General features: G+C 48.9%; 2 protein-coding genes across 14 annotated transcripts in view; one reads left to right on the top strand and one right to left on the bottom strand.

The window, feature by feature from the left end:
* The window catches only part of Ppp1r3f (protein phosphatase 1 regulatory subunit 3F), a 31523-nt gene that overhangs the window by 8802 nt on the left and 2405 nt on the right, over nucleotides 1-20316 (bottom strand). Inside the window, 1 exon segment of one of the 3 annotated variants that reach the window (NM_001401176.1) lies at nucleotides 6014-7080. The exons of 1 other annotated variant lie outside the window; for it this stretch is intronic. In NM_001401176.1, coding sequence (NP_001388105.1) covers nucleotides 6014-7014 — 1001 coding nt within the window. In that variant the 5' untranslated portion in view covers nucleotides 7015-7080. 3 annotated transcript variants of the gene reach the window in all.
* Nucleotides 9806-20316, top strand: part of Foxp3 (forkhead box P3) — a 16756-nt gene continuing 6245 nt past the window's right edge. The window contains exons 1-8 of one of the 11 annotated variants that reach the window (XM_087600078.1): nucleotides 9806-10106; nucleotides 10446-10481; nucleotides 10666-11144; nucleotides 12659-12730; nucleotides 18615-18696; nucleotides 19218-19448; nucleotides 19942-20046; nucleotides 20145-20283. In XM_087600078.1, the coding sequence (XP_087456204.1) occupies nucleotides 19239-19448; nucleotides 19942-20046; nucleotides 20145-20283 (454 nt within the window). In that variant the 5' untranslated portion in view covers nucleotides 9806-10106; nucleotides 10446-10481; nucleotides 10666-11144; ... (1 more) ...; nucleotides 18615-18696; nucleotides 19218-19238. Of the gene's footprint in view, nucleotides 10107-10164; nucleotides 10338-10445; nucleotides 10482-10665; nucleotides 11145-11942; nucleotides 12731-18614; nucleotides 18697-19217; nucleotides 19449-19941; nucleotides 20047-20144; nucleotides 20284-20316 lie in introns of those variants that run through there. The other 10 variants (XM_087600076.1, XM_087600081.1, XM_087600080.1 and 7 more) reach the window with 10 other exon arrangements.

Below are 20316 nucleotides of genomic sequence, written 5' to 3'. Positions count from 1 at the left end.
TGGCATCTCTCAGGGGCAGTGAACACACAGTGGACCAGGACACACTCTGCTGGGAATGTGTTGGCATGCCTTACTTGACTATGAGTCAAGCCCATCTTACCTAGAATGGACCACTCTACTGGGTGTGCAAGTTCTTCCTGTCATAAAGAAACTCAACAGCTATTGGACTTCAGACAGTACCTGCAGACCAGGGGATGAGACTTCAGAAAATGGTGGCAACGGCCCCAGCCCAGGCCAGCCAAGATAGAACAGAAAGATGAGTTAGCCGGGATAAAGAAGGAATGAGCAAGTGAGGGCTAACAAGTCCCCAAGAGAAATCCAGAGTCAGTAACACTACCACCACCATCATCTGGGTCCAACGTGAGCACTCCCAGCAAGCCAAGTTTCAGAGAACTGTGCTTGCCCAAAGTGGGTCATGTGCTGAACCCCAAAGGGAAACATGCGCAGCCTAGCTCCCATGGAGACAATCTGATGATGCTGTCTGTGGGGGGTGGGAGGAGTGGGGAGTGGGGTTGGTTTCCAAGAGTTGCTTCAAGATACTTGGAATTCTGGTCGCTTTGAGGCATGTGCTTTGGAGGGGGGTATGGTGAGGAGGCTGTGAAATCCATTCAGGTATGTAGGGTTCTGTCTTGCCTTTTCCGAGTATCAGCCTCAACTCTAGGACTTGTGCACTGTACAAGAGCTTATCATACCTCAAGCGTCATCTCACTGACACTCCTACAGCCACAGCCCAGGGTGAGAAAACCATTTTACCTCATAAGCCAGCACAGTCACATGAGTAAATACAGAGACACACTGAGAACTGAAACAGTTGCTCTTCAAAGTAATACTTACCTTTACTGCATGTCAAAATGTGCTGTCCTATTTCCTACACCACTTTTTCAATGTTGGTTGGAAGCTAGCAACGTGATTTTGCATCTCAATAAATGGCTAGAAAATGCAATGTTGAATAGTCGCAGCTCTACCACGTACCAGCTGTGTGACCTGGGACAAATGACCTCACCTCTTGTGCCCTGGTCTCCTCGATAAGGAAGAAATGATAGCAATACTTCAGGGAGTTGTTGAATGGACTGAGGAAACACGAAAAGCACCAATAAAGTGCCTAAAACTAATTCTTTAGAATGAGGCTGAGGCAATTTGCCCGGCCATTCCCAGCTGGTAGGACCCATCCGGCAGCCTAGCGCTGCCGTTTCTGAACTGGATCACTAGCACAACTACACAGGCTCAGATCCCTGCTCTGCCACTGAGGTGTGCAGCCTCCAGCCCACACCCTTCACCACGATGGCATACCAGGTTTCTGTAGAACAAAGGGACACTTTCTCATGAAATCCTCTCTCCAGACTATTTAGATGATTCCCAACCCACCCCATTTCAAGTCTAATTGTTCTCGTTTCTATGAGACCACCAACTTAGCTACCCAGTCACAGGTATACCTAAAACCTGTGCATCAGGGATAGTGACAGGAGACACACTGGTGAGCAAACCCGACAATGAAATTTAAAATTTGATGTGGAGACATTTGAAAAAATACTCAAACTCATTATTTCAACAAATATTTATTGAGCACCTACTAAGTGCCATGCACTAAGGCAGGCCTGTGAAAATACAGTGGTCACCAATGTAGAGCATGTCCCTACCCCTCACGGAGCTTACAGTCTAACATTGCAGTCACCCAGTAATCCCCTAATAAAGGTCTTACTACAGACGGCAGCCAGTGCCTTTAGAAAAGGAATGTGCTAAAACACTAGGTCCTGGCAAAGAGTAGAATCAGCAAGGGCTTAAGGATGCTTAGAAAACAAGTGCAGGGCATGCATGGTTAATGGAATAAGAGGTTGTTTGGGAGCACTGTGGGACACAGTCAAGCTTGATAAAGCTAAGGACGCAGTCAAGCAGAGACACCAAGTTTAGTAATTGAGGCTGGAAGAACAAGGAGAAAGGGGCAGAGATTTTGAAGAAAACAAGTAGAATGTGGTCCAGAAGCCAGAGGGGACCTGAGTAGGACTAGTCAGCCACTTCAAGAAGAAAGACATGAACCCTCTCAGTTTGGCCAAAGCCAGGACTAATAAAACTGCAGCCCAAGCAAGTGCTGTTGACTCTTCAGGTAAGGGGGAAGGGTGATCATCAAGTACTGACCAGACAAAGGGCAAGGTGGCTGGCTCAGCAATTAAGACAGAGGCCCTGGCCTGAGGCTAGGTCAACACAAGGATCAGGTGAGAGAGACCGGAAAAAGCCTGAAGAGAGACAAGCAGCCACGGTGTAAGACTCTGGAGCAAATGGCAGAAAATGAAGCTCTGGAGCAAAGAAGTGGAACTGGCCTGAAATGGGAACAAGGGACCCTCCTCACCAACAATGTGAGGGGTGCTGGTGTTCAGACATGGGCGCTCTAAGGGGTAGGCATTCCATTCTTATGGTTTCTATTATTTAAAGCAGCAAAAGGCAAAGTCTAAAGGTAAAGAACACTTGAAAGGATCCCAGGAAAGAGGAGCCAAGGGTGGATCAAAGGACACACAGGACAATGGGGCAGGATGGAAGATGGCCCATAACCTGGGCTCACATGCTAGCCTATGGGGCATTCCCAACTTGGCTTGCTGCTCAGTGCTAGGAATAAAACTGGGGACTTAAAGAGACTAGGTTATACAAACTTCCCCAGGGAAGCCATCTTAGAACTGAGGAGTCTCCATGAGGAGAATCCGAGGGTATAGGAGACACATTCTTGGTGAAGCAAGCAGTATGAGCAACAACCCCAAAGCAGGAGTAACAGAAGGGATGTGGCGACAAAAGCACGGGAGCAGAAACCAATAGAAAGCCAGACTAGATGCCAGCAGAGGCCAAAGCAGGTACCAGTGAGGGTGTTTAAGGGCCAGATTTTTGTTGATCTTTATTTTTTAAGAGGAATAGGATACCTCCTCAGAGTGTAAAGTCAAGACACGACAGAAGGGCTCCTTCCCATATCAGTCTAAGCACTGAGGACTCAAAGCCTCTGTAGTCACCCAGAAAAGAGGGATTTAAATAATCTAGCTCATAGAAACCACCACTGAGAACCAATGAGACTATACAAAAATACTCAGCAAAATGCCCAGCAAAGAAAAGGGGCTCAGCCACGTGTCACTTCCTAAGGCCTCACGTAAGCCTTGCCACCTGGCTCTACCACAAGCCTCTGGGAGTCTTAAAACCAGTCTGTATCTTCTCTGCTTGTTCCTAGCACTGTGCTCAGCACGTTAACAGACCCTACCAAAACTGCTGCTGCTGGATTATCTCTTAACCTACTGAAAACCTGGCTCCGCAAGCCAGGGAAAGCAGCCATTTGAGCTCCGGACTACATCCTCATGGCTGTCAATCATCTCTCTGACCCCACCTGACAAGGGCCAGCTGCACAGTGGGCCTGCGGCCAACATTTCTGAAGCCCTCTACAGCAGGCCTCCCACAGATAAGAAAAGGGTATCCCCTGAGGTCCACCACCATTTCCCCAGAGGGCTAGATCACAGGGGGTAGCTGTTCTTCAACAGCACTTCAAATCAGCAGCGGCACACAGGCCTTAAAACAATAATAAGTTGAAATGTATTTGCTAGGAAAGCCACCGACCTACAAAGAAAACCTTATCGCTGATCTAGCAGTGCACACCAGCCTCCCCTTTGCAAGAGCTGAGATCAACAAAAGATAAAGAAGCTATCAAAAAGCCATCTGCCCACTTAAAATAACATCTCAAGTCACGCTGGGAACCACAAACATGGGGCCAGCTACCAAAACAATTGTCTAAATGAACTACTTCAATTTCTCCTTAAAACCACCCATGTACTTTAAAAGAAAAACACCCTCTCCACCCACCTTGGCACGGCAAGGTTTTGATTTGTCTGTTCCCTTCCTTTCACATTCTTGAAAATGACCGAACTTCAATACCCAAACCGTCCTATCTTACAGAAAGGGCTCCCACAACTGCAGATGCAATGAGACGTGATTGAAATGCAGGCCATTCTGGGGGCACTGGAACTGGGTGGGGCTACACAAGTGCACACATATTGTGAGCCCTGCACTGGGGATCAGTACAGTCCACTTCTGTACATCTCAATAAAACCTGAAGCATACATAACAGGTACAAGGGGACAAAGGGAAGAACTAAGAGCACCAACAGTGAAACGTGGGATTTGTTTTTAAAGTAGCAGCCCTAACACTGCGTCCCTGCTTGCTATTTACTACCTGAGTGACTCTGAGCAAGCTGGAGCACCTCTCCAAGCTCCCCATTTCCCATTAACTAGGACTCACTCTAGCGCCTGCAACCAACAGCACATTCAGCTGGCCTCAAGAGGAGAATGTCCCTACCACTCCTACAGGAGAGCAGGAAATGCTGACCACCAGACCTTTTACGGCTACAATTATGCCTCAGTTACCTTGCCTACGGGTGCTGCGTCCAATTCAACCACACAATGGGAAAACCATTCCTCTCTGAGAAATGAGAAAACTGAGACAAGACCAGACAACAAAGCTGAGTTTGGGAAAGGAATACATACAAAGACTATGCGTGAGCATCTAAACATTAACGATCATTGACACCACTATAGCACAAGGTTTATGGCACAACTCTGAACTAGGCTCAACATAGTGCTTTTACTCATCCTGTGCAGCACTTCCATAATTGCCTGTTTTACAGAAGAGGATAGTTACTGACAGCATGATGCGGTTAAGAATTGGATACGGTCACACTAGAAAGTGGCAGGCTTGGGGTTTGAACCCAGGTAATCTAATAGGAGAATCCAAGTTCTTAATGCTTCAAGGTCCATCCACTAAGAGCTAAACCTTTCAGAACTACTCACAGTCTAAGCCCTAAGCACAACCAGCAGGTCCCATAGCACCCTGCTCCATCATGCAGCTTCCAAGGGCCAAAAGAGCAACCTCCCACTCCCATTTCTCATAGGAACAGGAAGATGTATGCACTTCGGAGGGAATCTAACTGACCCCGGGCATCAAGCCTGGCTGTTGCCCTTGACAAACTTATAGCCCTGGTAAAGACCTAGAAAAGCATTATTTCAGTCTCCTGGGTTATAAATGGTCTTTCTCCCAGCCCCTCAAGTTTATAAGAGGTGTGCAAATTTTAAAAAGAGAGATGAGCTTCAAGTCCACTTCTCATCTGTTCCAGCCTCCGCCAAAACTAATGTTTTATGTGAGAATATAGCCTCACTCCTTAAACTCCGCAGGAGGCCTCTCTGACCACCAGAGGAACAGTAAAAAGGTGTGCACAGACTTCAAGACCAGAAATGGTTGTAACTAAAAAGCCAAGTACCACCACTTCCTCAACCAGCTTCTCTACCTCTGTAACTCTGGCTTCCTGCTGGGTCAGATAGGAATCAGATTCCACTCCCCACACCGGGACCCTTAGTCCACACCATCGCACCCGCATGTTCTCTCCACTCCAGCACACTGGCTGACATTCACACCGAATCCATAACCAGGTCAGGACCTCGGAACTTGCTGTTCCCACTACCTACATCTTCCTTCCATGTATGCGCACCACTGCTCCGTACCCCTCTGGACTCAAGTTTAAATGCCACCTCAGAAAGCGTCCTACCTGGTCCAAATTCTACCAACTCGCTCTTCCATAACTCTTCCTTATCACCGTCTGGGACTCTTCACGAGAGCTCACCCTCAACACGTCTACAGCAGCCACTCCCTCCAGAGCCTTACAGTATTTTCCTCTCAGCACTAACCTTAGCCCTATTTATCTTATCTGCTTGTTTGCTTTTGCATTCTGTTTCCCAGAGGAGCCTTGCGGGATGGTTGGGGACAGGGAAGGTGTCTGTCTTGTTCAGGGCCTTATAGTGGAACTCACTAAATGGATGATACCCCAGTATTTAAAACAGTGCCTAGCACATGTTTGGTCTCCACTACTCTTTGACCGACTGCACCCTCCTGCCTGTTCTGGAGAGCAGGCCTGGGGGAGGGGGGACTTCTGGGATGGGAGGCTTGTCCTCCATTCTACATCCAGCCCTGTGTTGGTGGAGGTGGCGCTGGCAGACATTACCTGCGCCTCACCGGCTTCATGCAGCTCTTCAGCTGCCTGGCCTCAGCCTCCACAGGACCCTGGCACTCAGGCTGTGGCTCCAGCTGCTGCAGCTGCTGCTGCTGGGGCAGCCCTTCAGCATCAGTGGGTGTGGGAGCGGGTGCGATCCGGAGCAGGACAGTGTAGTTGCGGCCATGGTTGTTGGCCCAGAAAGTGCCCTCGGGGGTCTCATAGCGCACCACGAAGTCAAGGCGCGCCCCATCGCCCGCACCCTCAGCAAAGGGCAGCTGGAAGGCAAAGCGGTCAGTGCGGCCACCGTCGTCGGGTGAGGAGGCAGACACCTGGCCAGGGCCCAGGCCTAGACCCGGATCCAGGAGGGGATCTCCTGCTCCTGTTCCTCCCACTCCTGCCCCAGGCGGGCTGCGTGGGACATAGCGCGCTGGGTGGTCGCAGAAGGTAGCCCAGCCGTCGTGTGAGGCCCGCACGTGCACCGCCTTCTCGAAGGAGCGGTTCAGCACGCGCACCAACCCGCGCACTACTGGCGGGCGCCCCCCAGGCACCCACACCCCGGAACCCCCGGGAACCGCTCCAGGAGGCGGCAGCAGCGCCTCCAACTCCACCATCACGCGCCCCAACCGCTCCAGACGGCCCGGCGCGGGCGGCAACGAAAATGTGGGCACCAGATAAAACCCCCCGCCAGCGGGAACGGGGCACAGCGGAGAGGGATCGGGAAAAGCCTCCTCTTCCTCCTCCCCTTCATCCCCATCCTCGCCATCATCATCCTCATCAGCCCCGCCACCGCCGCCATCTTGCCCGGTCGCCGCCGCCATCTTGCCCGCCCCGGGCCCGCCCCACGGCCGGTAGCGGCGTAGCTGCGCCAGAGGCAGCCCCAGGGCCTCGTCAGCGAACAGCACCCTCCGCGGGGCCACCGCCGCCTCAGTTGAGGCGCGGGGCTCTCCCGCAACCGGCGACGGGGGCGCGGGATGCCGCAGCGGTGGCTCCACAGGGGCCGTGCGCGCCATATCGGCGGCGGCGGCGGCGGCGGCGGCGGCGGCACCGACGGCACCGGCGGTGGGACCGGCGGGGGCAGGGCCTGAAAAGGCGGGCAGCCAATGAAAACGCCAGGACGGGGGGGTGGGGCTCCAGTGGAGCGTAGGCGGTGAGATAAAGACAGGTACAGCCAACAACCAATGGACAGCCACGCGGGAGTGACGTAAGGTGACTGACAAGCAGGAGAAGCTAGCAACCAATGAAGACGCCCGAGCGTGGGCGGTGTGGGAGGCGGGATGATCACGGAATCAATGGAGAGGCCTGAGTGGGGTTAATGCGGGACCGAAGATGTAGCTAGCAGAAGTATGACAGTTAGTAGGAAAGTCTGAGTACGAGCGGCACGGTGGGCAGTGGGAAGATGAAATGGCTACAGGCGATGGGGGCAGCGGGGAGCGAACCCAGAGGTCCAAAAACTGGGAGATCCGCAGGTTGTGTAGGCGGTGAGACGTAAGAAAGATAAAAAGAACAGCCAATGGAGAACTGCACGCGAATGATGTAGAGACAGAGTGACGATAATGGTTGCAACGAGCCAATGGGGAGTCCTGTGAGCGCACACTATGGCTTCAAGAGGCGGTAACAGGGTGGATCTAGCCAATACAGAGACTGAACAGAGTCTGGAAGGCAGTGTGTGAGCAGACACGGAGGCGGGGCTGTAGCGGGGGTGGGGGGAGCACTAGGGCATGTGAGGAGTGAAGGTGGGAGTGAGAAAGAGATGGAGAGCCAGGGTGAAGGCTGTGATATCTCAAGGGACAGTGCCAGTATAGGATTAACCAAAGCCGAAGCTAGACAAATGTAGCCAAAAGGATACTGTGGAGGCAAGATAGGAAAGCAAGCCCAAAGATGGTAGTGTAGGTGCTGCGAAGGAAAGCATGAGTAGCCAATAAATAGGTTAAAGTAGAAGAAGGTGCATAGGCTGAGCCTAAGCCTGAGTGATTGAGCACAGAATCAAAATTCAGTCAAACAATAAGATCGGGCCTTTGGGGGGATGGATTGACCTTTCCCTATTCTTCCATGACTCCCCATGGCCCCACGAATTCCCAGAGTCCCTAAAAACCCAGACTGCGCGGTTGTTGTGAGACCAAAGCAAAACAGTTCTCCTATCAGTTACTGGGTGTGTCCCGTCGGCCCCACACCACCACACACACCTCCCAGCCTTTTCGTGGCCAGTGTAACTAGCCAAGAACATTCTTGACTGTCCCTTAAAGTCCCGAGTTGAGCATTGAGATTCTTCAGGACTTGGCACCACTGCATGAATCGATCACAAAATAGAAAATAGAACCCTTTTTTGAAGAACTAGCTTTTTCTAACTCACACTTAGCACACATTTACTCTGACAGTATGTCATCACCAGTTGATCAGCTAATGTAAGTTCAAATCAGAGTCCTCCCCTTCTTGCTCATTTTGACACTTTTCACCCCACAGTGGCTTTCTTTCTCCCCCCTCCCTACCTCCTCTGATCAGAGTGCTGTCCCATCTATCTCTTTCATCTAGTGAATTCTTTTCATTCCTCATCTAAGGTCGCACCTCCTGTGGGAATGGCATAGATTTTGTCAGCATGTTCATTCACACATTCCCCACTCCTGTTTATTAACTTATTAGGACTTACTGACTGCTAAATGCCAGGTTCAGGGAAGGTTCTTATCTAACCCTCATAACCCCCCCTAACAGGAAGGCCATCCCTTGGCCCCCATAGTCTCTCTTCTCCTCCTGTCTGTGTCCGGGTCACGAAAGGAATATGTCCAGCTACAAGTAGCAGAATAATGAAGATTTAAACAATGTAGAACTTTAGAACTTTTTTCTCTCATCCGAAAGGTCAAGGCAGCAAGTAAATGATCGCAGGACTCCATCCTATCTGCCCATTTTAGGTACTAACTGTGCCCTGGTCTTGCCTCGGAGTCTCATTCTTCAGCAAATCCTGTAGGTTATCTATCCAAAGCATTTCCCAAGCAGGATATGGTGACGTATGCCTGTAATCCCAGCACTTGAGAAGCTAAGGCAGGAGGATCACTGAATTCAAAGCCTAGACTACAAGTGTGGCCTTGTCTAAAAAATAAAAATGGTTAGGAACAGCTCAGCAGTAAAAACCACTTCCTAACAAGTGCACGGGCCCCATCTCTAGCACCATTTTTTAAAATCCGAAATCCACCTTTTCACTACCACTCCATCAACAGGACCAGCACCAGTACCCTAGACTATACTACAGTAGTCTCCCCCTGGTTAGTCTCCATCCCATGTCCCTACCCCCTATTCCATACTCAGCACTCTAAAAGATCCTCTTAAGTCCTGACAGTAATGTCTCCTCTGCTCCCAACACTCCCCTGGCTTCTTCTACACTTAGTGGAAAAGCCAAACCTTCACCATGTCATAAAAGGCACAAGCCAACTGGTCCCTCTCTGACCTTACCTCCTGTTCCTCTCCTTTCCACTCACTTCAACCACACCAGACTCCTTGTTGATCCTGCACAAATCCAGTACCCTCACCTCAGGACATTCACATTGACCCACCATCCCACCCAGCTCTGCAGAATCCCCATGGCTCTCTTCCTCACCTTTGTCAAAGATCCCTTTCCCTGGGACCTTCCTCCTGACCTGTTAAATCCTGCCCATTCATCATCAACTACACCCACGCCCGTCCTCTTCCCCAGAAACCTATGTGAGCCAATATAGTAACGGTGTAGAGCAGATGCCATCCTCTGACAAGCTGACCCCTAGCGTCCACACTGCAAAGACCCTGGATTTACACATCAGTAACCTCAACACTCCCACACCCAAGGCCGCATACACTCAAGTAGCTTCCCAGAAATCTGTGTCACTTACCACTCATTCACTTATCCTGCCACCTCTCTGACCAAGCTTTGTCACAGAGTGGCAGGAAGACGGTAACAAGGATATAAAGAAGGATGCAGACCCTGAGAAAATGAGAACCTACTCCAAAACGAGACAGGTGCCAGGACAGGGGACTAGAACTGTCTCCATGGCATAGAAGATACAGAGATTGGTTGGGCCCAAGTGTCCGGAGAGCAAGGATCATTAACTACAGCCAGCTGCCCAAGACTCCCTGTTAGGTGCGCTCTTCACCCCTCCCCTACCCCTCCCACACACAACCACAACTGTTAAGCTCCTAGGATCCCTGCAGACCTCCAAAGTAAGAGGACCTCATCCCACCTCCGTCCCTCCCTCCCTCTCAACCCAGTACCTCCCCCAGCTTCCAGCCACCTCACAGGCCATGTTTGGTCTTAGATGTGTCCCACCAACTTAGAAGCCCCAGCCAGTGAAAGTTTTGCTTTGAGCTAATGGTAGGAAGGGTTGAGGGTTTTTTAATTGTTGTTGTCGTTGGCTGGTATTTTTAGTTTTTTTTTTCTATTCACCTTTTCACTTTGCTTTCCCCTCTTGTCTTTATAAAGCCAGGCTATCAGTTCCAGTCTTGTCTTTCCAAAAAGGTGAGTTAAGATGAGGAAAGTCACTGTCTTTTGTGTGTGTGGGGGGGGAGGCAGTTGGGGGGCTCAGAAGATAGGGGAGAAGGGGAGAAAGTGCCAAATGAGGGAAAGAACAGAGGAGTATGGGTATTGTCCACCAGGTTAGCATCATGTAAATAAAAATTTATTTCTACTTTCTCTTCCTCAGGCCTGAAGCCAGGCTTACAAAGATGCTGCGGTGGCCATGCATTTGATACCTGGAACTCTTAGCTCTGCAGGATGCCAGGACACAGTTGGATACCTGGAACCCTTAAGTCTGCAGGATACCAGGACACCAAAGGCTGGAACCCTTAGCCTTGCCCTGTCAGAAAAAAAAAATCTGTGGAGACTGGTCTGTGTTAAGTAGTGCTTGCAGGGAGCAGGTCTTTGCCAAATCGAGGAAATGCAGCTGCCAAGTCTTGAATGCAAACCTTAAAACCTCACAAACATCAAGCTGCAGAAGAGTCTCCAAGTCCTAGAACTTCCCTGACATCGAATCATAGAAATTAAAACCCAACACTGTTGGCTTCTGGAAAACTGGTCACTTCAGAGTCCTGTGCTAAGGACCCTGGGATCTTGAGCAGGCTGCACCTCCATTTGACCCATCGGTCTAATATAACACAGTCATGATGAGATGGACTTCAAAGGGTGAGAACTGAACACAACTGTTTGTGAGAAGTGTTCGGCTCTGTGTCTGGAATGTGGAAAATTCTAGATAAATGTTGGCTACCAAAATTATTATGGCTGTTTAAAATCCTAAACCTTTGCAAACTGGAGCTTTTCTTCTCTTTTGTTCTTTGTGGATTATTTTTTTTTCTTTTTTCTTTTTTTCGGAGCTGGGGACCGAACCCAGGGCCTTGCGGTTGCTAGGCAAGCGCTCTACCACTGAGCTAAATCCCCAACCCCGTGGATTATTTTTTTTTAACACAGAATCGGGCTATATAGCCCCAGGCAGCCTTACAACTCTTGATTCTTTTGCCTCAGTCTCTGGGGTCCTGGGATTACTGGTGTGTTCTACAATGCTGGGTGAAACTGGGGCTTTTCAGAGTAGAATGTTGCAAAGTTTAGAATCATCAGGCTTTGGTTATATTGTTTCTGACAGGACAAGGACCCTGGGCTGATTATGTATGGTTGTTTTATTAGTAACCAACAGCCGTGTGCATGTCGAGCAGTGAGCTGCACACCATCCTTTCTTCCCCTAGGCCTTCTTGGAGATGCTGGCTATATTAACATGGGGCCGGCCGTTAGGGCTGTTCCCAGGTGGGTGGCTGCTGGGTCAGAGTGCGCAAGCACAAACATAATGTGGAGATACTTGCCTTCTCACTCAGAGACTCTCAGCAGATTCTGGGAGCCAGCAATTCTGAGACTCTTTGATTCTGTGAATTTGTGGTGGAAGTACAGCCCACTTTTTTCTCCATGAATTGCCTTCCATGCCTTTTGCTTTCTATGGAAAGAAAGCTACGGGAGTGTCTAGACCTCCTGAGCCTTGACAACATGAATGGCGGTGATCATGTTAACGCTCCCTAGGGAAGCACCGAGGCTTGGAGCAGAATGAAGCCTCTGGAGACCAAGCACTATCCCATGTCACCCTTGGCTGCTTCTCATTCACATGTCAGGCTTCAGATCCCTTCTTCTGTTCAACCCAGCAATCCTCAAATATCTCCCGCACAGAATGGTGTCTCTACCTGCCTCGGAATGCCTTTGTGATTTGACTTATTTTCCCTCAGTTTTTTTTCTAACTCTACACACTTTTGTTTAAGAAATTGTGGTTTCTCATGAGCCCTGTTATCTCATTGATACCTTTTACCTCTGTGGTGAGGGGAAGAAATCATATTTTCAGATGACTTGTAAAGGGCAAAGAAAAAACCCAAAATTTCAAAATTTCCGTTTAAGTCTCATAAGAAAAGAATAAACAAAGCGAGAGAGCGAAGAAAAAAAAACTACGAGAACCCCCCCACCCTGCGATTATCAGCACACACACACTCATAAAAAAAAAATGGATTATTAGAAGAGAGAGGTCTGCGGCTTCCACACCGTGGTTTTTTCTTCTCGGTATAAAAGCAAAGTTGTTTTTGATAATGTGGCAGTTTCCCACAAGCCAGGCTGATCCCTCTCTGTCAGTCCACTTCACTCAGGTGAGTGTCCCTGCTCTCCCCCACCAGACACAGCTCTGCTGGAGAAAGTGGCAGGGAAGGAGTGTCAGGAGCCCTCCAGTACAGCCGGACACACTGCAGGTAAGGACTTTTGAAACTAATACCACTCATCCTAAATGCCAGACAGCTGGAGCAGTTGGTCCTTAGACAGGGGCAAAAAGTACATGGATTGGTTGACATACAGATAGACAGGGTTTTTTAACATGTGTCTATCAACTGCTGGTCTCCATGACCGCCAGAGCTTTGGACAACTCAAATGTTGTCCAGCTAGAACTCGAAAGGAGAGCTGCATCTCGTGTCTTTTCCTCCTGCTGTCCTCCACTTCTCTGCCTCTTTGCCTGGCTCTGTCTTTCTCCCTTCAGTGCCCAGTCTGTCTTTCCCAGGCTCTGACTGTATTCCTGTCTATCTCTTCCAGCCTGGCCACCCACCTTCCATTTCTTTCCTCCACCTCTGACTCTTGGCTCGCCTTCCTTCAGCTGCTTTCCCACCTGCTATCCAGCACAGATATTTGTACACCACCAGCACCTACTAATGGCTCAAGAGCTCTGTTTTCCAAGAGTGGGCATCAGTTCTGTGTGTCTTAGGAGGACTGTGAGCTGTCAGGTCAGTCTTGGCATTTAACTGAACTTCTGCTTGTGTCATATAAGAACACCCTCGGTCAAGTACAGTTTAGCAAAGGACTGACTGTATGACTGTGACCAGAATCCATGTCCAAGGAGAGCAGGCAGTTCAGGATTAGGATGAGCTGGGCTATGCAGGCTTAGTGCTATGGCCTGGGATATGGTAAGTTCTCGCTGTTTGCTATAGTATTTTTAAACAAATTAGAATCATAGCTGTATATTGGGTTTGTTTCTGCTTTATTCAATCAATATCATTTTGGAGCATACTAAAAAAATGAACACGTGATCTTTTATGTCCTCACATCACCATGAATTTTGATTGCTTGAATTAAGGGCTGGGACATTCGGGTTTTTTCTGATTCCAAAGATCTACACCTGACTCTTGGATTGTGAAAATGGAGTAGCTGGGGAAAAATAAATAATAAATACAAACTTTAACAAGTTTTGGAAAAGCAATCTGCAGAGAGGGTAAAAACCTTGTCTTATTTTGTTGTTTCTATTCAAGCTAATCTTAGGAGTGTGTTGCCATTTTTAATCCTTCCCCATTATAAGGAAAACTGACATTGTTAAAGTTTGCATTTTGGTTACTTTTAATGACTATTGGCCATTTGTAGTCTGTGGGCTAGAGTTTCATGATCATGATCTTCATCCTAATAGAGTGCTCATGATTTTTCAAAATTTTCGATAGCTCTTAATTTGGAAAGGATAGTAACTTTCTATTGGTTACATGTATATGCCACACATCTCCCTGAAATTCACCATCTGTATTTTAATTTTATTCATTTACTTAGTTTATAGGCACACATGTTTTGCATGCATGTGTACCATATGTGTGCCTGGTGCTCACAGAGGCCAGAAGATGGTGTGGGATGCCATGGGACTGGAGTTACAGAGGGTTACGTGGGTGCTGGCATTTGTGTGGCTTCTTTCAAGGGTTTCATGTTTTAAAAGTCTTCTGCCACTTGAAAATAAGGTGCTACCTCCTCTGGAAGAACAGCCAAGGCTCTTACCCATGGAGCCATCTCTCCAGCCCTGTTTGTGTAGGGGTTTTGTGTGTGTGTGTGTGTGTGTGTGTGTGTGTGTGTGTGTGTGTGTGTGTGTGTTTTGGTTGGGTTTTTTTGTTTGTTTTTTGATTTGGGGTTTTTTTTTTGTTTTTTGTTTTTTGTTTGTTTGTTTGTTTGTTTTTTGTTTGGTTTGAGACAAGTTCTCACTCTATAGCCCTGGCTGGCCTAAAACTCACTGTGTAGGCCAGGCTGACCTCACACTTACAAAGATCCATCTGTCTGCCTCTGCCTCTGGCTCCTGAGAGATGGGATAAAGCACACACGCCACTGCAACTGGCTGTCACTTGCTTTTGTCCTACTTATTGTGCTTTGTAACACACGTGTCTTTTATGTGTTTAGATTACTCTTTTCTCGTGCAGCTTTTGTCTACGGTTTTGTGTTTTAAGTCTTTTGCACTTGAAAATGAGATAAATGTTCGCCCCATGTTGGCTTCCAGTCTCCTCTATGGCTTCATTTTTTCCATTTACTGTAGAGGTCAAAAGTGTGGGTACTGGAGCCAGACTGTCTGGAACAGCCTCACCTCAAGTCATCTGTGTGAATCTTACCCAGGCACTTAACCTCTCTGTACCTCCATTTCCTCGTATGTACTGTGATGCTTATAACACTACCTACCTCAGAGGCGCTTTCTGAGGATTACATCTATTAATCATGGTAGGTGTTTAGCATAAGGCCAAACACAACAGTGATCGACATTAAAATGTATCTCTTTAGTGGATCTGGAAATTATTCTAGAGCATCTGATGACAGTGACATTTCAAGTGGGCAGAGAGGTATTGGTGGGAAAGTGGGCTATCATTCTACCCAGTCACTTTATTTTCCCCTAATTGTCTCAGAATCGTTTGTTAATTCATCCTGCACTGCTCCTCATGTTGAAATGTTGCATTCATCACAAATTCCGTTCCCTCTGTGTATAAGTCAACGCCAAGGCTTTCTCCTCTGATCTGGCCCTTAGCGTGTATTCTTCTACAGAACCCACGCTATTTTTCTGATGTTGCTTTGCAAAACAATTCAATACTAGCCATGGGTATCTCTGGCCCCTAGCAGCGTTAGTCCTCCAGACAGAGGCCGGGGATTATTTGGGTCAGTTCTCTCCTGCCTCTCATTCTTTTGTTCATTATTTCTCTGTCATTATTCCTCTAAACTGTCCTCATTGTCTCTCTGTGTGTTCTATTCCTATTCCATCTCATGTCTTTCTCGATTTCTCTATCTGTATCTCTTCTATATCTGTATTTACAAACACATTATATATATATATGTATATATATATGTATATATATATATATATATCATCCATAAGATTTGCCCCAGACACAGGACAGAAAGACTCTGAATTTCCTCCATCCCATACTCTTTGTTCCCTAGTCTAGAAGGGCAAACTGGGCTCAGACAGGAAGGCTCCCTCCCAGGCCTCACAGAGATGTTGTGTCAGAGTTAAACTGAAGATCAGATCTCAGAATTCTCAGTGGGATCTTGACTCTGACCATCCCCCATTGCAGACCTCAGTTTACCTCTCAGTACCCAGGAGCTAACAGAACACCTGAGGTCTCATTCCCTCTTCTACCTTCTCACAAGTTGGATCCAGATTTGCAGAGGATGGTCCATAATCATGGCATAGGGCCATGCCTCACAAGCTCTGGCCTGTGTGAGGTTCTGGGCCCCATGAGTCAGAAGTCCTAGCTGACCAAAGAATACTAGTAATGATGGAGAAATATCAGTTAAGTATGAACCCTCAGAGTTCATACTGGGCTCCTTGGGACCACCATTCTGGGCCCTTCCAAAAAGCCTGGTGGTATGCTCTTTCCATGAGGGCCAGGCCAAATATCTTCCTCTTATCCCTGTCTCTGGAAAAACGTTGTTATTTCTGGACAGTTGTCCCAGGATACCAGGTCTGGAGCCATTTATCAGTCACTGACATTTGCTCAGCGTTTTTGTGTACTAACTTTGCAAGATGGCTCCTGTTTCTGTCCCAGATTAGAAAGGACAGAAAGACCCCGGCCATCCTTCATCCCACACTCTTCCCTCCCCAGTCTAGAAGGGCAAAGTGGGCTCAGAGATGGACAGGAAGGCCCTTTGTCCCAGAAGGGCAAAGCCTGGCCCTAGATCAGGACAGTAGAGCGTTTTCCAACCGTCTGCCTTAATGGAGCTCAGGAGGCGGCTGAGGACCTGCTGACACTCCAGACGGAGCCAGAGGCCTTATGGAGCTTGGAGCTTCCTGGCTTTGGGTGGTTTCCATTTCTTTGGGCTCTGGGACATCGATCCACACAGTGAGAAGGTGGAAACATATACCCTACAGAGTCGGTGTTCTTGAAATTCTGAAATCCGTTGGCTCTGATAAGTGATATTCAACGGTTCTGAGTTTCTGTTACTACAGCATTTGAAGACCCAAAGGGGTCTCACGAGGCCTGCCTAACACTCACCAAGCATCCAGCCTTGGGCCCCTCTGACATCCAAGAAAGGCAGAATCTATAGAACTTGGGTTTTGCATGGTAGCCAGATGGACGTCACCTACCACATCCGCTAGCACCCACATCACCCTACCTGGGCCTATCCGGCTACAGGATAAACTAGCCACTTCTCAGAACGAAACCTGTGGGGTGGGTTGTCTGCCCCCTTCTCTTCCTCCTTGTTGCCGATGAAGCCCAATGCATCCGGCCGCCATGACGTCAATGGCAGAAAAATCTGGCCAAGTTGGGGTTGTGACAACAGGGCCCAGATATAGACCCCGATAGGAAAACATATTCTATGTCCCAGAAACAACCTCCATACAGCTTCTAAGAAACAGTCAAAAAGGAACGCCCCAACAGACAGTGCAGGAAGCTGGCTGGCCAGCCCAGCCCTCCAGGTCCCTAGAACCACTAGACAGACCATATGCAATTCAGGTCCCTTTCCGAGAATGTAGTGATGCTTCACAGTCACACCAGTTCCAGATGTGTTTAAAGAAGGAGATTTCTTATAAGTTCTGACCAAATATACAGAGCGCTTCAAAAGTGACCATGGTCCGGCCACGTGGGCTAAGCCAGTATAATGGAAAATCCCACTCATCAAACTTGACACACATTTGCTTGGGCTACTGTAATGAAGTATCACAAATGAAGTGATGTACATAGCATAGAACTATCATGTCATAGTTCTGGAGGATATAAGACCAAGATGAAGATGGCGTCAGGGTTGATTCTTCCTATAATTCCTGCCCTTCTTTTCATTTCTGATGCTTTCCTTTGCTGCTCTTTCTTGGAGAAGCATCGCATCATGGCTGCCTGCCTTCATTCAGTCTTTCAGCTCATCGCATGACGGTTCTAGGAAGCCAGTCTCAGCCCCCACAGACCCAGACACTTCATGCTAATGTTTTAACCCATGACACACTAGTTTTAATACCTCGGTTCTTGGACTAATCTCTCTGAGCTCTGAGGAGCCCCAGACGTGATAGCAGATAAGATCCACTTGCCTTCCAAAACCGTCCATGCTTTCCCCAGGCTGTTCACAAAAGAGAGATGCCCAACCATGTAGTAGAGAAGAATGGAGAATGACATAGTCACATGCACATAAACAGCAGGGAAAACGTGCTCTATATACTTCCTAGCGAAAGATGAGGTGATATCAGCCTGAAATTGTAGTCTGTAATCCCAGTACTCAAAAGGCAGAAGCAAGGAGTTTAGGGACAGCCTAGGTATACAGTGAGTTCCAGGCTAGCCCAGGCTACATGAGACCCTATCTAAAAAGGAAAGGAGGTCCCAGGCTATGACAAGTCTATAGAATTCTGAACTTGGCTATCCCCTTAATTAAAATGAGGGTGGAATTCTATAGTCAGTTCAAGATCTGGTTCTGTCTCTGACTAGAACTATAAGATCCTGAAAAAAAAATGAAAGCCACTGTCTTAAGGGAATGTAAGGTACTCGGCTCAGCACAGGAACCTGAGTCGCCATGTAGAGCTTTGAGGAGGAAATCAGAAGACTGAAGGGCAGAGATTGAGGAGCTCCGTGGGGCCCTGGATCAAGCAACCCTGTCCATCTTTTTTTCTGGCACCTGCCATGCCAACTCCATGCCAGACAAAAGCCCAGAGAAGACAAACCCACGCTGTGGCCCTGAGCTCTGCAGTGATGAATTCTACCTGCAAGTCTCCCCTGCATCTACTGCTTACCTTTGCATCAAGCCACACCTGACTATCGCTGCAAACCGTGCTCCTCCATCCTCTCCCATCTATCTCTGGTAATGCCCACTGTCGTAGCTGCTTATGCCAAAACCCAGGTGTCATCTTGACCTTTTCTCTCATCTCCATCCAAGCTCCGGCAACTTTTCCTGACTCTGCCTTCACACGAGACTTGGAAGTCAGCCACGTTTCGGCAGCTCCTCTGCCGTTATCCAGGTTGGTAGCACCAGCGTCACTCCCCTCCACTATCTCAGCAGACTTCCCACTAGTACAGTAGCCACTCCCTGTAGCCTTCCCACTCACGGCATCCAGCTGAATCTTTTGAGTCCGCCCAAGTCACTGGAATAAAATGACAAGAAGAGAGTCCAAGACAAGCCTTGGCAGAATCAGCAAAGACTGTGAGGCCTGTGCAGAGTGCCGAGGCCCCACAAACCAACTCCCCATTGCCCCGCATCCATGACAGGACTGTGTGGTGTATGCAAGCAAGTGAGGTGCTGGACATATGCGTGTGTGGGATATATACATCAACCTGTGCTCCTGATATCAGGGAAGGTAGGGTATGTGTATGTAAGACAGGCCAGAGGTATAGTCACGGGGCCCTTTGTGGCATGTCCCAGCCAACACCTATTCTGACCAGAGGCTGGAAATGTTGAACTATCTTACACCATCTGTAAATGTTGACTTTCTTACACCATCCCTGGAATGCATGTGACTTCACTCCACTGTTGTCCTTTCAGCCTGCCTCAGACAAGAACCTGATGCCCAACCCAAGGCCAGCTAAGCCTATGGCTCCTTCCTTGGCCCCTGGCCCGTCCCCAGGAGGCTTGCCAAGCTGGAAGACTGCGCCCAAGGGCTCAGAACTCCTAGGGACCAGGGGTCCTGGGGGACCCTTCCAAGGCCGGGACCTGCGAAGTGGGGCCCACACCTCCTCTTCTTCCTTGAACCCCCTGCCACCATCACAGCTGCAGGTGAGGCCCAGGGCCCAGAATGGGGCAAGCAGGGTGGGGTACTTGAGCCTATAGGTGTCGACCTTTACTGTGGCATGTGGCAGGAGGGGGGGCTGGCTGGGGCACAGGAAGTGGTTTATGGGTCCCAGGCAAGTCTATGACTTATGCAGATATTGCAGGGCCAAGAAAATCCCCACTCTCCAGGCCTCAGAGATTCTAGGCTTTCCCCACCCCTCCTAATCCTTGTCCTGATAGGAGACCTTATTATTATCCCATGGGCATAGATGGCCATGTATTCTCATTCCACTGTGACAAGAGGAATTGGTTGGGCCCAAGAAGGTAAGGTAACAGTGTTGGAACCACTTCTACCTCTTATAACTACTTGACCTTGATGAATTCAGTCTCCACGAGCCTCAGATTCCATATATGTGGGATTTAGTTAAGAGCTGAGGAATGCAACACAGAACTATGAAGATGAGGCTGGCATCTCACGGCACCTCCCTTCTCCCTCCAGCTGCCTACAGTGCCCCTAGTCATGGTGGCACCCTCTGGGGCCCGACTAGGCCCCTCACCGCACCTGCAGGCACTTCTCCAGGACAGACCACACTTTATGCATCAGGTATGGAATGTGAAGAGGCTGGGAGGAGGGAACAGACAGTGCAGCTGTGGAGCAGAGCCCCAAGCCCGGCTGAGGCATGGTCCATATGTGTTCCACAGCTCTCCACTGTAGACGCACATGGCCACACCCCTGTGCTACAAGTGCGCCCACTGGACAACCCAGCGATGATCGGCCTCCCACCGCCTACTGCTGCCACTGGAGTCTTCTCCCTCAAGGCCCGGCCTGGCCTGCCACCTGGTAATACCTTCACAGTATCTCTACGTTCTCCAA

The sequence above is a fragment of the Rattus norvegicus genome, chromosome X (assembly GCF_021556685.1).
Source record: "Rattus norvegicus strain SHRSP/BbbUtx chromosome X, alternate assembly SHRSP_T2T, whole genome shotgun sequence".
In the NCBI taxonomy this organism is placed as follows: Eukaryota; Metazoa; Chordata; class Mammalia; order Rodentia; family Muridae; genus Rattus; species Rattus norvegicus.
This window is presented reverse-complemented; position numbering and strand designations above follow the sequence as displayed.